This window comes from Argopecten irradians, chromosome 14 (assembly GCF_041381155.1).
Source record: "Argopecten irradians isolate NY chromosome 14, Ai_NY, whole genome shotgun sequence".
In the NCBI taxonomy this organism is placed as follows: domain Eukaryota; kingdom Metazoa; phylum Mollusca; class Bivalvia; order Pectinida; family Pectinidae; genus Argopecten; species Argopecten irradians.
In genome coordinates, this window is record NC_091147.1 from 30,983,367 (window position 1) to 31,000,071 (window position 16,705).

General features: G+C 35.2%; 1 protein-coding gene across 2 annotated transcripts in view; it reads right to left on the minus strand.

Moving 5' to 3' along the window:
* Positions 1–9,635: 9,635 nt before the first annotated feature.
* Positions 9,636–16,705, minus strand: part of LOC138307500 (serine-rich adhesin for platelets-like) — an 81,497-nt gene continuing 74,427 nt past the window's right edge. For both annotated transcript variants that reach the window (XM_069248284.1, XM_069248283.1), the window contains 2 exons: positions 10,313–10,372; positions 9,636–9,927 (listed from right to left, as the gene is read on the minus strand). In XM_069248284.1, coding sequence (XP_069104385.1) covers positions 9,860–9,927; positions 10,313–10,372 — 128 coding nt within the window. In that variant the 3' untranslated portion in view covers positions 9,636–9,859. The remainder of the gene's footprint in view (positions 9,928–10,312; positions 10,373–16,705) is intronic.

Sequence of the window (16,705 nt, forward strand, 5' to 3'; positions counted from 1 at the left end):
TAGGATCTTACCCTACCTTACGTTGTACCTATAAATAGTTATCAATAACAGCAAATATAATTAGTTATGATCACAGGTAGAAAAAGATCCGAAACATATAAATACTAAAATCATTTTCCATACCCATGCTTTATTTCACTATACAAACAGGAATTTATCATTTTTATAAATGTATTATTCAGCAGTTAGAATATATCTTGATGCATATTACTACCTGCAGTGCCTATGTTCTTTGCCGGCTTGTCAGTTGTCACAGGTGGTGAATTGATCAGTTTTCCTGAAAGTTCCGCTAAACTTATCATCATATCGTTCTGGAGTACAAGGGAACCCGTTACAGTCACTGTAATAAACAGGTATTTATTGACACAAGTTAAAACTGACATCAAATTCAATTCTAGTAATATTATTAACTTTAGCGAGTTACTTTTGGAGCTAGTCCCTTTCTGTGAACGTATGCCGTAATAAAAAGTGTACTAATTGGAAACACGTGTTAAAAATGGCTTCGTGATACGCTGTAAGTATCATAATAGACAGATTAATTAAAATATGACAGTTAATTACTGTATTGAGCTTCAATTTCAAATACAACAGCGAAAATTAGGTTCATTGAGTTGGTAGTTATCTTAGATGATATTATTTTCCAACCGAGTTTAGTCCGACATGCACCATTCTCGAAACCTCCGAACTAACAGTTGCCCTGATCACAAATCAATATGTTTGCAATTCATAAGAATTAGAAAGGATGAACGTCTGGTTATGATTTCATCAAGATGGCCGCCATCTCGAATTTCACTAGCGAATGAAAAACAGTTATAACATGGACATTTATCAACTGGACAAATGAGATAATCAACTGGACAAATGAGATAATCAACTGGACAAATGAGATAATCAACTGGACAAATGAGATAATCAACTGGACAAATGAGATAATCAACTAGACAAATGAGATATCAAAAGATCAAATATATCATACGGCCATATAACCAATATATGTAGAGATTTGTATGCAATAAAAAACGAAAAATTTGTTTTCTGAGACAAAACAATTGGTAGTTTTTAAAGAAAAATGTTTAAAGCAATTTTTTCATAAATGTTTCTTAACATAGCGAAAAAGTTTCGCATCAGCAAACCTAATCATTTATCTGACCTCTAATCAATTAGAAAAAATAAACAAGAAATTGTCATTGGATAATTTTTCACTAACAGGGAGTTTTGGTGAAATTCATTCATATTAACTAACTTGATAGCCTTTTATCTCAGCATACTACAGGTCAAATATCAGGTCTCTTGACCTTTCAGATCTTGACAAGAAGTAGTTTAAAGATATAAGGACTTTTAGTCCATGTGACCTTGAATGAAGGTCAATGTCATTCATATCATATTAACAAATTTTGTAACTATACAGGTCAGAATGCTACAAGCCTAATATGAGTTTCTAGGGCTTCCAAAACCTCACAAGAAGTCATTTGAAGATTTTAGGATTTTTGGACTCTGTGACCTTGAATAGAGGTCAAGGTCAATCCTAATTTCAATCTTGGTAAGCATCTATGTCAGCATACTATAGACCTAATATTAGGTCTCTGGACCTTCTAGGAAGAGTTTGTAATGATTGCACTTCTGAACATTGAACCTTATTTCCAACTGGAAGTTAAACGTTTTACAGAAAAACGCTATTTGAATTGCTTGCTCCATTTTTAATTCTACATAACAGATAAAATTTTTAAAGAAATTCGTCAAGTCCTTAACGAGTTTTAAACCAAAAATGAGGTCATAACCATATTTTATTATTGACCAAATGTTGCTGCCACACCTGCAACGCATGCCATACAACATGGTGATACGTTCAATGATGTACCTCTTACCATTTATAAGATATATTTAATTTATTACAACTTTGAATGCAGAGGAATATTTAAAAAAAAAAAAAAAACAGAAATAAATATAATAGGTTTTTTCACCTATTTGCGAAAAGCCCTATATATAGAGGGTTGCAAAAAGAATACTCTTGTTATACCAAAAAGGTTTACAAAATACCAGATGCCAGTCTGACAGTTATTAAGGTCAAATAAAAAGATATGAAAAATTTTGGTAATCAACTTCCATTTTGAGCTGAAAATTCAAAGTTTTCATTTACTGCGTACATTCTCTACTAATATTGGATTACTTGGTCCGGTAATGTATTTGTTATTCTATTGTGGTCATTTCAATACCCCATTTGTCCAATTTAGTTGATAAATGTCAATGTTATGACTGTTTTCCATTTTAAGTGAAATTCGTGACGACAGCCATCTTGATGACGTCAAAACTGGAAGTGCATTCTAACTTATGCAATGTTGACATTTTGATAAGTGATCAGGGGGTTGAATATTGGTTCGGAGGTGTAGAGGGTGCATGTTTGACCTCCTAGCTCACGGCTTGGTTGAAGTACAGGTATCTATCAATCATTAAACTGCTTTCTTTGATTTTACTGGAAGTTTTTATCATGTCAAGGCTGAAAGCTACGGTGGCTGATTTATGCCATTTCGTCTTTTCGTCTTTTCGCCCCGAAAAGACGAAAATTAACAAAATTTAAATTTCGTCTTTTCGCGGCGAAAAGACGAAAAGTCAAACACGAAAAGACGAAAGTGAAGCACGCTAATTAGCGCCTTTAATTTTCGTCTTTTCGCCTTCAAAAATCTCGTCTTTTCAAGACGAAAATTACAAACCTTAAATTTCGTCTTTTCGTCTTTTCGCCTTTTCGCCCCGAAAAAAATACAAATTACAGATATACTTTGTCATCTATCATATACGACGGAGATTATAATGTAATTTCTAATGTACAATTTTGATGAAGACCATGTCATGTATGTAGTCAAAATGTCTTTTCAAATAATACACAGTACATTGTACCTACTGTTTGACTGTTATAATTAACTGTATTTGAGCAATTTCTTGGTACAAGTCCTTCCTTTAAACTCAAAGTCTTCACGAGTTGTCTTTCATAAATTATTTTGTTAACAAGTTTATCCGTGGTTCAAACGCTTTCAAATATTACCCGCTGACAACTTTTTTTTCAAGTTGTGTAGGGGAGGCAACTCCTGTAAGTGCTATGTTTAGCATCTACACGGCAATGTTTTGATAAGCGTAATTGCTAAAGAGGGCGATTAGAACACAAAATAAGATATTAATGAATTTTAAAAAATGTATCAATCACGCTAAAGGATTTGCGGAATGATGAATCTGTTAGTGGCACGTGGGATATGCCACGTGTGAGAAATCTACGTAACTGCTGTAAACAAACAGGTTGACTTCTGTTTTAAAACTTCTAATCTTAGTTATTGATGACGATACTTGTAATACTATTAATTTAATAAATCGAGTGTTATCATAAACTACTTTGATGCTTCCATATTGAACAATTAAGTCAATAGTAAGATAAAAAGATTTCAAAATGACTTCCACACCGGACAGGAAGGCGAAAAGACGAAAATTAAGGTTTGTTAATTTTCGTCTTTTCGGGGCGAAAAAGACGAAAACACGAAAATTAAGGTTTGTTAAATTTCGTCTTTTCGGGGCGAAAAGACGAAAAGACGAAAAGACGAAAATTAAGGTTTGTTAACTTTCGTCTTTTCGGGGCGAAAAGACGAAAAGACGAAAAGACGAGAATTTTGAAGGCGAACAGACGAGAATCAAAGTCGCTAATTAGCGTGTATCACTTTCGTCTTTTCGTGTTTGACTTTTCGTCTTTTCGTCTTTTCGCGGCGAAAAGACGAAATTTAAATTTGTTAAATTTCGTCTTTTCGGGGCGAAAAGACGAAAAGACGAAAATTAAGGTTTCTTAATTCTCGTCTTTTCGGGGCGAAAAGACGAAAAGACGAAAAGACGAAATGGCACAAATCAGCCACCGTAGAAAGCTGACAAGGGAGGATCAAACTTCCATAAGAATATATAGACTCCTATATTGTAAACTGATATATTTTCGCGTGCACAGTAATTAGCGTTATTGTTATTTTTAGCATTTTCGTGGATAAATTAATTCGCGGTCAAGGATTTTTACTGATGTCTTTCTCGTGATATACATGTACCATGAAAAGGAACTAATTTACAGAAACTCTACCCCTACCGATAGGGCTACCCGTCATACCACGTACCTGGAGATGTGGCTTCTTTGGTTCCACCGGCGGTTTCTATCATGGGAAAGCTGAAAGCTGAAAATGAAGTCACAATATGTCTTCAACATAGCTCTAATGTATTGATGAGTTATTTTGTTTGTGAAATATTGTATAATTTACTTGTAAAAAACTTACTAGGTATATAAATCAGTGGACTTATTTGTTACTACAAATCACTGTATTGTGATCTTCTGAAATATAACTAACAACCATTTTTTGTTTCTATCATGATTAATTTTCATTATTAGTTCTATCTTGACTAATATTATTGTTTCTTTATAAATCTTCACTAATTATCATTGTCTATCTTGAGTAATTACTATTATTTGTTCTATCGTGATTAATTACCACTGTTAGCTAACGGTTCACTCTGTAAGAAGCCGCTGTTTTGTGACGATGATGGTGTGGATCCTGACGATGCGATTTGTGTTTCTGGAGTCTGTAATCCGGTGTCGGAGGGTTTACCAGGCATGCGCAGTAAGGATTTGGCCGGGGGTTCTGGGAGACCTGTTTTGACACCTATTGAACATCGTTACATCTATTTAGGACCGGGACAATGCGTGATACTAATTTAAAGAAGGGTTTCCAGGCAGTTGAGCTCCGTTCCCGACAAACATCTTCTCCAATTATTCTAGGTTGTATTTGTTACAAATTTTGCGTTTATAATCAATTAGTAATATGCAGTGTAAGTAATTACGTAATTACCTATTGGCGTTTTGTATTTATTACGAATTTAAAATAACAGTGGGAAGAGAAATCTTTGTAGATTTTGACACATCATGATAGATTTAGTAGTAACGTAAAACTGCAACCCAAAAATAAAAACATGATATATGTGGTAAGGTATATACTAGTATGAATATTCCGCTTTATATCAATGTGTGTTGGGGGTCGTACTATGCTACTATTAATGTTCCGCTTTATGTCAAAGTATAAAGAGTTTCATGGTAAGCCGCTATTGATATTTCGCTTGATATCAAAATATGCTTGGGGTCGTGGTATGCGACTATTAATGTAATAAAGGGTTTAGTGGTATGCTACTGTTAATGTTCCGTTTTATATCAATAAATGTTGGGGTCATGGCATGAAACTATTGCTGTTCCGCTTTATATCAAAGTATAAAGGGTTTCGTGGTATGCTACTGTTACTGTTCCGTTTTATATCAATACATGTTGTGGTCATGGCATGATACTATTACTGTTCCGCTTTATATCAAAGTATAAAGGGTTTCGTGGTATCCACTATTGATGTTTCGCTTGATGTCAATACAGGGTTTCGTGGTATGCTACTTTATTAATGTTCCGCATTATATCAGTGTGTTGGGTTTCTTGGTATGCTTTTATAATTGTTTAACATCTAAAAAATCTATATCTTTATTACCATTAATTTCTCTCAATCATTTTTAAACGTATTTTTGCCATGTTTATCTATACCTATGACCATACCTTACCGTATACTATTTCACTTCCAGGAAATCACACGTTAATACACTCTGACAGTTTTGTTTTTGTTTTACACAATGCTTTAGTATCCAGTGTTAGACCTGCTGTTGTAACTTCTTTGTCCATTCCCATCCTTCAGAGTGCCGTCAACATGGAGAGGTGGCAAACAAAAAAAACATTAGTATGCTGATCAGTTACTTACTGACGGAGTGATGTCAGAACTGACGGAGTGACGTCAGAACTGACGGGGTGCTGTCAATTCTGACGGAGTAATGTCAGAACTGACGGAGTGATGTCAATTCTGACGGAGTGATGTCAATTCTGACGGAGTGATGTCAGCACTGACGGAGTGATGTCAGTACAGACGTAGTGATGTCAGTACAGACGTAGTGATGTCAATTCTGACGGAGTGATGTTAGTTCTTACGGAGTGATGTCAGTACAGACGTAGTGATGTCAGAACTGACGGAGTGATGTCCGTACTGAAAGAGTGATGTCAGTACTGACGGAGCGATGTCAATATTGACGGAGTGATGTCAGCACTGACAGAGTAAATTCAGCACTGACGGAGTGATGTCAGTACTGACGGAGTGATGTCAGTACAGACGTAGTGATGTCAGAACTGACGGAGCGATGTCAATATTGACGGAGTGATGTCAGAACTGACGGAGTGATGTCAGTACTGACGGAGCGATGTCAATACTGATGGAGTGATGTCAGCACTGACGGAGTAATGCCAGCACTGACGGAGTTATGTCAGCACTGACGGAGCGATGTCAATATTGACGGAGTGATGTCAGCACTGACGGAGTAATGTCAGCACTGACGGAGTGATGTCAGTACTGACGGAGTGATGTCAGTACAGACGTAGTGATGTCAGTACTGACGGAGCGATGTCAATACTGACGGAGTGATGTCAGAACTGACGGAGTGATGTCAGTACTGACGGAGTGATGTCAGTACTGACGGAACGATGTCAATACTGACAGAGTAATGTCAGCACTGACGGAGCGATGTCAATATTGACGGAATGATGTCAGCACTGACGGAGTAATGTCAATACTGACGGAGTGATGTCAATACTGACGGAGTGATTTCAGAACTGACGGAGTGATATCAATACTGACGGAGTGATGTCAGCACTGACGGAGTGATGTCAATACTGACGGAGTGATGTCAGAACTGACGGAGTGATATCAGTACTGACGGAGTAACGTCAATACTGATGGATTGAAACGAAGGAAAGTAATTCTGAATGACAGATTGGTTCCTAATAGACAGGTTCTCTGATAATATTCTTATCAACCATAAATTATGCTCTTGTTTTTTATTATCGAAGTGGTTAACGATGAATACAATGCCGAAATTACGGACTCAATATCAATGTAATTTTTCTAATGTTGTGAGTAGATGCTAAGTTATGTGAACTTGATCTATGATATAATCGATCTCAACACAGGTCTTAACATTTTATAGATAATTTCATGTATGACGTCTTTGCATTTTATCGTGTTACCTCCCTTGCAGCTTGGTATAAACTGTGATGTCATTATTTTGTGAGCGAACCTCACGTCACTTTCTCAGAAAAGCATGACGTCACGCTTCATTCGATTTTTTATGGAGTGGGAATGGGTTACATCTCAATACTGCAGGGATTACTATCACTATTGTTTTATCCACCACTGGATTATATCATAGTAAATCTGAAGGTAGTTAAGGAGAAAACACTGTCCAATGGTAGGCCTACATAGATTGCTTTTGACGATTACAGAGAGGACGCCCAACTATTAAGCCACAAAATATACCGTTTCTCTATGCTTTGATCAGAGGACCAGATTACATGGACCTGCACTATTTGTTGTCGCACACTAAGCTTTCTTTTTTATATAACAAAAATGATAGTTACTCCTTATATATTGAGGATGGGGTAGGAATAACGACCGTGATAGTAGCCCCTGGGATATCGAGATGGGGTCGGCATAAAGACAGTGATAGTAACACATCAAATATCGAATATGTAGTGGGTACTTTGGCAGTGATAGTAACCCCTGGAATAGAGAGATAGGGTGGGTATAATGACATTGATAGTAACCCCTAAAATATCGAGATGGATGGGTATTATGCGTAATAGAAACCCCTCAATAATGGATGATGGGATGGGTACAAGGACAGTGATAGTAACCCCTCAAATATCGAGAATATGGTGTACATAATGACAGTAATGATTACTCTTGAGTTATCGAGGATGGGGTGGAAATAAGGACAGTGATAGTGACCACTGGAATATCGAGGATTGAGTGGGTATAAAGACAGTGACAGTGACCCCTGGAATATCGAGGATGGGGCGGGTATAAGGACTGATAGTAACCCCTGGAATATCGAGGATTGGGCGGGTATAACGACAGTGATAGTGACCCCTGGAATATCGAGGATGGGGCGGGTATAAGGACAGTGATAGTAACCCCTGGGAATATCGAGGAAGGGGAGAGTATAAAGACAGTGATAGTGACCCCGGGAATATCGAGGATGGGGCGGGTATAAGGACAGTGATATTAACCCCTGGAATATCGAGGAAGGGGAGAGTATAAAGACAGTGATAGTGACCCCTGGAATATCGAGGATGGGGCGGGTATAAGGACAGCGATAGTAACCCCTGGAATATCGAGGATGGGGCGGGTATAAGGACAGTAATAGTAACCCCTGGATTATCGAGGAAGTGGAGAGTATAAAGACAGTGATAGTGACCACTGGAATAAACGATATTACGGGTAGAAATTCAGTATGAGGTTATAAAAGTTATCTATGACTTTAATAGCATATGTTCTAAATTGCTATATAAGAGGACTATCTATAACTATACACTAGCCTATAAAGGATACTACTTATATATCTAAAAGCAATTACTTATAAATGCGCCTGCATCGATACCACTACATAGTTTGTAAGTAAGTGAGTTGAGTATATAAATCAAAGCATTATTACATGATGACGTGTTATATGTTTTACCACTATTTGTGTTATAAATTAATAGCTTGCTCAATTATTAATTGATTCATTAGAAGTTTAATTATTATTTAGCTTGCGGTAACTAGAAACCTCAAATTAAGCTGTTTTCTCAGTGTAACGGATCGATGTGAATCGAGTAACCAGCAAGGCCCGAGTTAATGACTATCAGTATTAGTTCTGTCGGAGTTAATTTGTGACAATCAAACCTTGAGGTAAACGACCAAGGTAATCATTCCAACTAAGTATCAATGACATTAGGTTTTTAATTGTTTGTGGTAGAGTAGAGCTGGTCATTTCGGCGAGGACATTTTTGCGATTCTGCGTGAAATTGCTATGTTTGCCGCGAAAGTTTGATAAACGAAACATAGAAAAATGTTGAATCGTATACTTGCCCTCGCGGGTAGGTATTGATTGTGACGTCATTCGTTTGCGATCGTAGCGTCATACTTTTTCGAGAAAACAACGTGAACTGCACCCAAAAAATAATGACGTCACCATGTATGTATACTCATAGAAAAGTTACTCTGTAATAAGCAAAGATGGAATAGCCAGATAGCGAGAATTAAAATCCGCTTCAATTGTTTTTTTTCTCGTTTTTTTCAACTATGAACTCGCGAAAATGTCAACCCACGTAAATGACCTGCTATACGGAATGAATATCGATAGCTAGGGCTATAAACAACAGCACTCTAACACTGTCAGACGTAAACGATCAATGTAATTATTCCATTTAAGTATCAATGAGATTACTTTTTAATTGTTTGTGGTAGCGTAGAGCTGGTCATTTTTGTGTGGATATTTTCGCGTGACATTCCTATGATCGCTGCGAAAGTTTGATAAACGAAAAATCGAAAACTTGTTGAATCATATATACCGTTAAAGCCAGATTGCGAAAAATTTAAAACTGCTATTTTTTTTTAACTTTTTTTTTAAATTATGGAATCGCGAAAATTTTGACCCACGTAAATGACCTGCTATACGGAACTAGGATTAATTTCGATAGTTAAGGATATAAACAACATTACTCTAACACAGTCAGACTTATCCTTTTAATCACAAATAACAAATACACATTGTCCGTCATTAATGAATTTAAAATAATCCCAGATCTTGTATCTAATTTCACTTCATTCGCTTGGATAACTATATACACTTTACTGAATCACTTAAACGCGAGAAAACGATGAAATGATAAATGAAGATGGTAATTGGTGTTAATAAAAGCACACGTCTTTAATGATATAAGCTGTTATAAGCACTATACAACTGGCGTGGCACTACCTTGAGGTACTTGTCCATAGGCTGATGATACTGCCAAGTTAAAATCTGCAAAAATAACGTGGATCAGAAGAAGTGTCTTAAACGTAAAACAAGTAAACCTCTGTCATGGTTATAACAGAATCTAATTTACAAACAGGAAAGCGCAACTAGCGAAGACAAATTAGTTTTCAATAAATAAATTTATTAATAATAATCATAAATTTGAAATAAGTTTTCAACAATACAATTCTATTATTGCATTAATATAAAATATGATCGGAGAAATCTCCACGATTATAATTATATTCAACCATTGCATATCAACTGGGTTTGATATTATAGGTAACATAAGTAAAATAAAAGTGATACGGAGACATTAATTGTTCTTTGTCTTTACAATTATAATAAATATACTGTAATTACTAATTTTAAAGCCATCAGAAAATTTCACCTTGCATTTTTTGTGAGTTGGTAGGTGGATCCATAGCGGAGGCCCCCATTCCTGTGATATCTGTAACATACCAAGATATCTCATAAAGGGGCCATTGTATACAAAGATATCTCATAAAGGAGACATTATATACCAAGACATATCATAAGGTAGATATTGTATACCGAGATATCTTATAAAGGAGCCGTTGTATACAATGATATTTCATAAAGGAGACATTGTATACCAAGATATATCATAGGAAGACATTGGATACCAAGATATATCATAGGAAGACATTGTATACCAAGATATCTCATAAGGGAGACATTGTATACCAAGATATCTCATAAAGGAGACATTGTATACCAAGATATCTCATAAGGTAGACATTGTATACCGAGATATCTTATAAAGGAGCCATTGTATACAAAGATATCTCATAAAAGAGACATTGTATACCAAGACAAATCATAGGAAGACATTGTATACCAAGATATCTCATAGGAAGACATTGTATACCAAGATATCTCATAAGGGAGACATTATATACCAAGATATCTCATAAGGGAGACATTGTATACCAAGATATATCATATGAAGACATTGTATACCAAGATATATCATAGGAAGACATTGTATACCAAAAAATCTTATAAAGGAGCCATTGTATACCAAGATATATCATGAGGGAGACATTGTATACCAAGATATATCATAGGAAGACATTGTATACCAAGATATCTCATAAGGGAGACATTGTATACCAAGATATCTCATAAAGGGGCCATTGTATACCAAGATATCACATAAAGGCATCATGGTATACCAAAATATCTCATAAGGACACATTATATACCGATATATCTCATAAAGGAGACATTGTATACCAAGATATATCATAGGAAGACATTGTATACCAAGATATCTCATAAGGGAGACATTGTATACCAAGATATCTCATAAAGGAGACATTGTATACCAAGATATCTCACAAAGGGGCCATTGTTTACCAAGATATCTCATAAAGGGGCCATTGTATACCAAGATATCACATAAAGGGACCATGGTAAACCAAAATATTTCATAAGGACACATTATATACCGAGATATCTCATAAAGGGGCCATTGCATACCAAGATATATCATAAGGGAGATATTGTATACCAAGATATCTCTTAATGGGGCCATTGTATACAAAGATATCTCATAGGGTAGACATTGTATACCGAGATATATCATAAAGAAGACATTGTATACCAAGATATCTCATATAGGAGACATTGTATACCAAGATATCTCTTAAGGGAGACATTGTATACCAATATATCTCATATGGAGACATTGTATACCAAATTATCTCATAAGGTAGACATTGTATACCAAGATATCTCATAAAGTAGACATTGTATACCGAGATATATCATAAAGGAGACATTGTTTACCGAAATATCTCATAAAGGGGCGATTGTATACCAAGATATCTCAAAATGTAGACATTGTATACCGAGATATATCATAAAGGAGACATTGTATACCAAGATATATCATAAAGGAGACATTGTATACCGAGATATCTCATAAAGGGGCCATTGTATACCGAGATATCCCAAAAGGGAGACATTGTATACCACGATATCTCATAAAGGAGACATTGTATACCAAAATATCTCATGAGGGAGACATTGTATACCAAGATATCTCATAAGGGAGACATTGTATACCAAAGTATCCCATGAAGGGGTCAATGTATACCAATGTATCTCATAATGGGGTTGTAGTATACCAAGATATCCCATAAAGGAGACATTGTATACCAAGATATCTCAGAAAGAGGTCGTAGTATACCAAGACATCTAATAAAGGGTCGAAGTATACCAAGATATCTCATAAAGAGGTCGTTGTATACGAAAACATCTAATAAAGGGGTCGTAGTATACCAAGATATCTCATAAGGGAGACATTGTATACCAATATATCTCATAATGGGGCCATTTTATACAAAGATATCTCATAAGGTAGACATTGTATACCGAGATATATCATAAAGGAGACATTTTATTCCAAGATATCTCATAAAGGAGACATTGTATACCAAGATATATCATAGGAAGACATTGTATACCAAGATATCTCATAAAGGAGACATTGTATACCACGTTTTCTCATAAGGTAGACATTGTATACAAAGATATCTCATAAAGGAGACATTGTATACCAAGTTTTCTCATAAGGTAGACATTGTCTACCAAGATATCTCATAAGGTAGACATTGTATACCGAGATATATCATAAAGGAGACATTGTATACCGATATATCTCATAAAGGGTCATTGTATACCAAGATATCTCATAAGGTAGACATTGTATACCAAGATATCTCATAAGGGAGACATTGTATACCAAGATATATCATAGGAAGACATTGTATACCAAGATATCTCATAAGGGAGACATTGTATACCAAGATATCTCATAAGGGAGACATTGTATACCAAGATATATCATAGGAAGACATTGTATACCACGTTTTCTCATAAGGTAGACATTGTATACAAAGATATCTCATAAAGGAGACATTGTATACCAAGTTTTCTCATAAGGTAGACATTGTCTACCAAGATATCTCATAAGGTAGACATTGTATACCGAGATATATCATAAAGGAGACATTGTATACCGAGATATCTCATAAAGGGTCATTGTATACCAAGATATCTCATAAGGTAGACATTGTATACCAAGATATCTCATAAGGGAGACATTGTTTACCAAGATATATCATAGGAAGACATTGTATACCAAGATATCTAATAAGGGAGACATTGTATACCAATATATCTCATAAAGGAGACATTGTATACGAAGTTTTCTCATAAGGTAGACATTGTCTACCAAGATATCTCATAAGGTAGACATTGTTTACCGAGATATATCATTAAGGAGACATTGTATACCGAGATATCTCATAAAGGGTCATTGTATACCAAGATATCTCATAAGGTAGACATTGTATACCAAGATATCTCATAGGAAGACATTGTATACCAAGATATCTCATAAAGTAGACATTGTTTACCAAGATATCTCATAATGGGGTCATTGTATACCAAGATATCACATAAAGGGACCATGGTAAACCAAAATATTTCATAAGGACACATTATATACCGAGATATCTCATAAAGGGGCCATTGCATACCAAGATATATCATAAGGGAGATATTGTATACCAAGATATCTCTTAATGGGGCCATTGTATACAAAGATATCTCATAGGGTAGACATTGTATACCGAGATATATCATAAAGGAGACATTGTATACCAAGATATCTCATATAGGAGACATTGTATACCAAGATATCTCTTAAGGGAGACATTGTATACCAATATATCTCATAATGGAGACATTGTATACCAAATTATCTCATAAGGTAGACATTGTATACCAAGATATCTCATAAAGTAGACATTGTATACCGAGATATATCATAAAGGAGACATTGTTTACCGAAATATCTCATAAAGGGGCGATTGTATACCAAGATATCTCAAAATGTAGACATTGTATACCGAGATATATCATAAAGGAGACATTGTATACCAAGACATATCATAAAGGAGACATTGTATACCGAGATATCTCATAAAGGGGCCATTATATACCGAGATATCCCAAAAGGGAGACATTGTATACCACGATATCTCATAAAGGGTCATTGTATACCAAGATATCTCATAAGGTAGACATTGTATACCAAGATATCTCATAGGAAGACATTGTATACCAAGATATCTCATAAAGTAGACATTCTTTACCAAGATATCTCATAAAGGGGCCATTGTATACCAAGATATCACATAAAGGGACCATGGTAAACCAAAATATTTCATAAGGACACATTATATACCGAGATATCTCATAAAGGGGCCATTGCATACCAAGATATATCATAAGGGAGATATTGTATACCAAGATATCTCTTAATGGGGCCATTGTATACAAAGATATCTCATAGGGTAGACATTGTATACCGAGATATATCATAAAGGAGACATTGTATACCAAGATATCTCATATAGGAGACATTGTATACCAAGATATCTCTTAAGGGAGACATTGTATACCAATATATCTCATAATGGAGACATTGTATACCAAATTATCTCATAAGGTAGACATTGTATACCAAGATATCTCATAAAGTAGACATTGTATACCGAGATATATCATAAAGGAGACATTGTTTACCGAAATATCTCATAAAGGGGCGATTGTATACCAAGATATCTCAAAATGTAGACATTGTATACCGAGATATATCATAAAGGAGACATTGTATACCGAGATATTCCAAAAGGGAGACATTGTATACCACGATATCTCATAAAGGAGACATTGTATACCAAAATATCTCATGAGGGAGACATTGTATACCAAGATATCTCATAAGGGAGACATTGTATACCAAAGTATCCCATGAAGGGGTCAATGTATACCAATGTATCTCATAATGGGGTCGTAGTATACCAAGATATCCCATAAAGGAGACATTGTATACCAAGATATCTCATAAAGAGGTCGTAGTATACCAAGACATCTAATAAAGGGTCGAAGTATACCAAGATATCTCATAAAGAGGTCGTAGTATACGAAAAAATCTAATAAAGGAGTCGTAGTATACCAAGATATCTCATAAGGGAGACATTGTATACCAATATATCTCATAATGTGGCCATTTTATACAAAGATATCTCATAAGGTAGACATTGTATACCGAGATATATCATAAAGGAGACATTTTATTCCAAGATATCTCATAAAGGAGACATTGTATACCAAGATATATCATAGGAAGACATTGTATACCAAGATATCTCATAAAGGAGACATTGTATACCACGTTTTCTCATAAGGTAGACATTGTATACAAAGATATCTCATAAAGGAGACATTGTATACCAAGTTTTCTCATAAGGTAGACATTGTCTACCAAGATATCTCATAAGGTAGACATTGTATACCGAGATATATCATAAAGGAGACATTGTATACCGATATATCTCATAAAGGGTCATTGTATACCAAGATATCTCATAAGGTAGACATTGTATACCAAGATATCTCATAAGGGAGACATTGTATACCATGATATATCATAGGAAGACATTGTATACCAAGATATCTCATAAGGGAGACATTGTATACCAATATATCTCATAAAGGAGACATTGTATACGAAGTTTTCTCATAAGGTAGACATTGTCTACCAAGATATCTCATAAGGTAGACATTGTGTACCGAGATATATCATTAAGGAGACATTGTATACCGAGTTATCTCATAAAGGGTCATTGTATACCAAGATATCTCATAAGGTAGACATTGTATACCAAGATATCTCATAGGAAGACATTGTATACCAAGATATCTCATAGGAAGACATTGTATACCGAGATATCTCATAAAGGGGCCATTGTATACCAAGAGATCTCATAAAGGAACCATTGCATACATAAATATATCATAAGGGAGACATTGTATACCAAGATATCTCATGAGTTAGACATTGTATACCGAGATATCTCATAAAGGGGCCATTGTATACCGAGATATCTCAAAAGGGAGACATTGTATACCAAGATATCTCATAAGGACACATTGTATACCAAGTTTTCTCATAAGGGAGACATTGTATACCAAAATATCTCATAGGAAGACATCGTATACCAAGATATCTCATAGGAAGACATTGTATACCAAGATATCTCATAAGGGAGACATTGTATACCAAGATATATCATAGGAAGACATTGTATACCAAGATATCTCATAAGGGAGACATTGTATACGAAGTTTTCTCATAAGGTAGACATTGTCTACCAAGATATCTCATAAGGTAGACATTGTGTACCGAGATATATCATTAAGGAGACATTGTATACCGAGATATCTCATAAAGGGTCATTGTATACCAAGATATCTCATAAGGTAGACATTGTATACCAAGATATCTCATAGGAAGACATTGTATACCAAGATATCTCATAGGAAGACATTGTATACCGAGATATCTCATAAAGGGGCCATTGTATACCAAGAGATCTCATAAAGGAACCATTGCATACATAAATATATCATAAGGGAGACATTGTATACGAAGATATCTCATGAGTGAGACATTGTATACCGAGATATCTCATAAAGGGGCCATTGCATACAGATATATCTCATAAAGGAACCATTGCATACATAGATATATCATAAGGGAGACATTGTATACCAAGATATCTAATAAGGGAGACATTGTATACATAGATATCTCATAAAGGGGCCATTGTATACCGAGATATCTCAAAAGGGAGACATTGTATACCAAGATATCTCATAAAGGAGTCATTGTATACCAAAA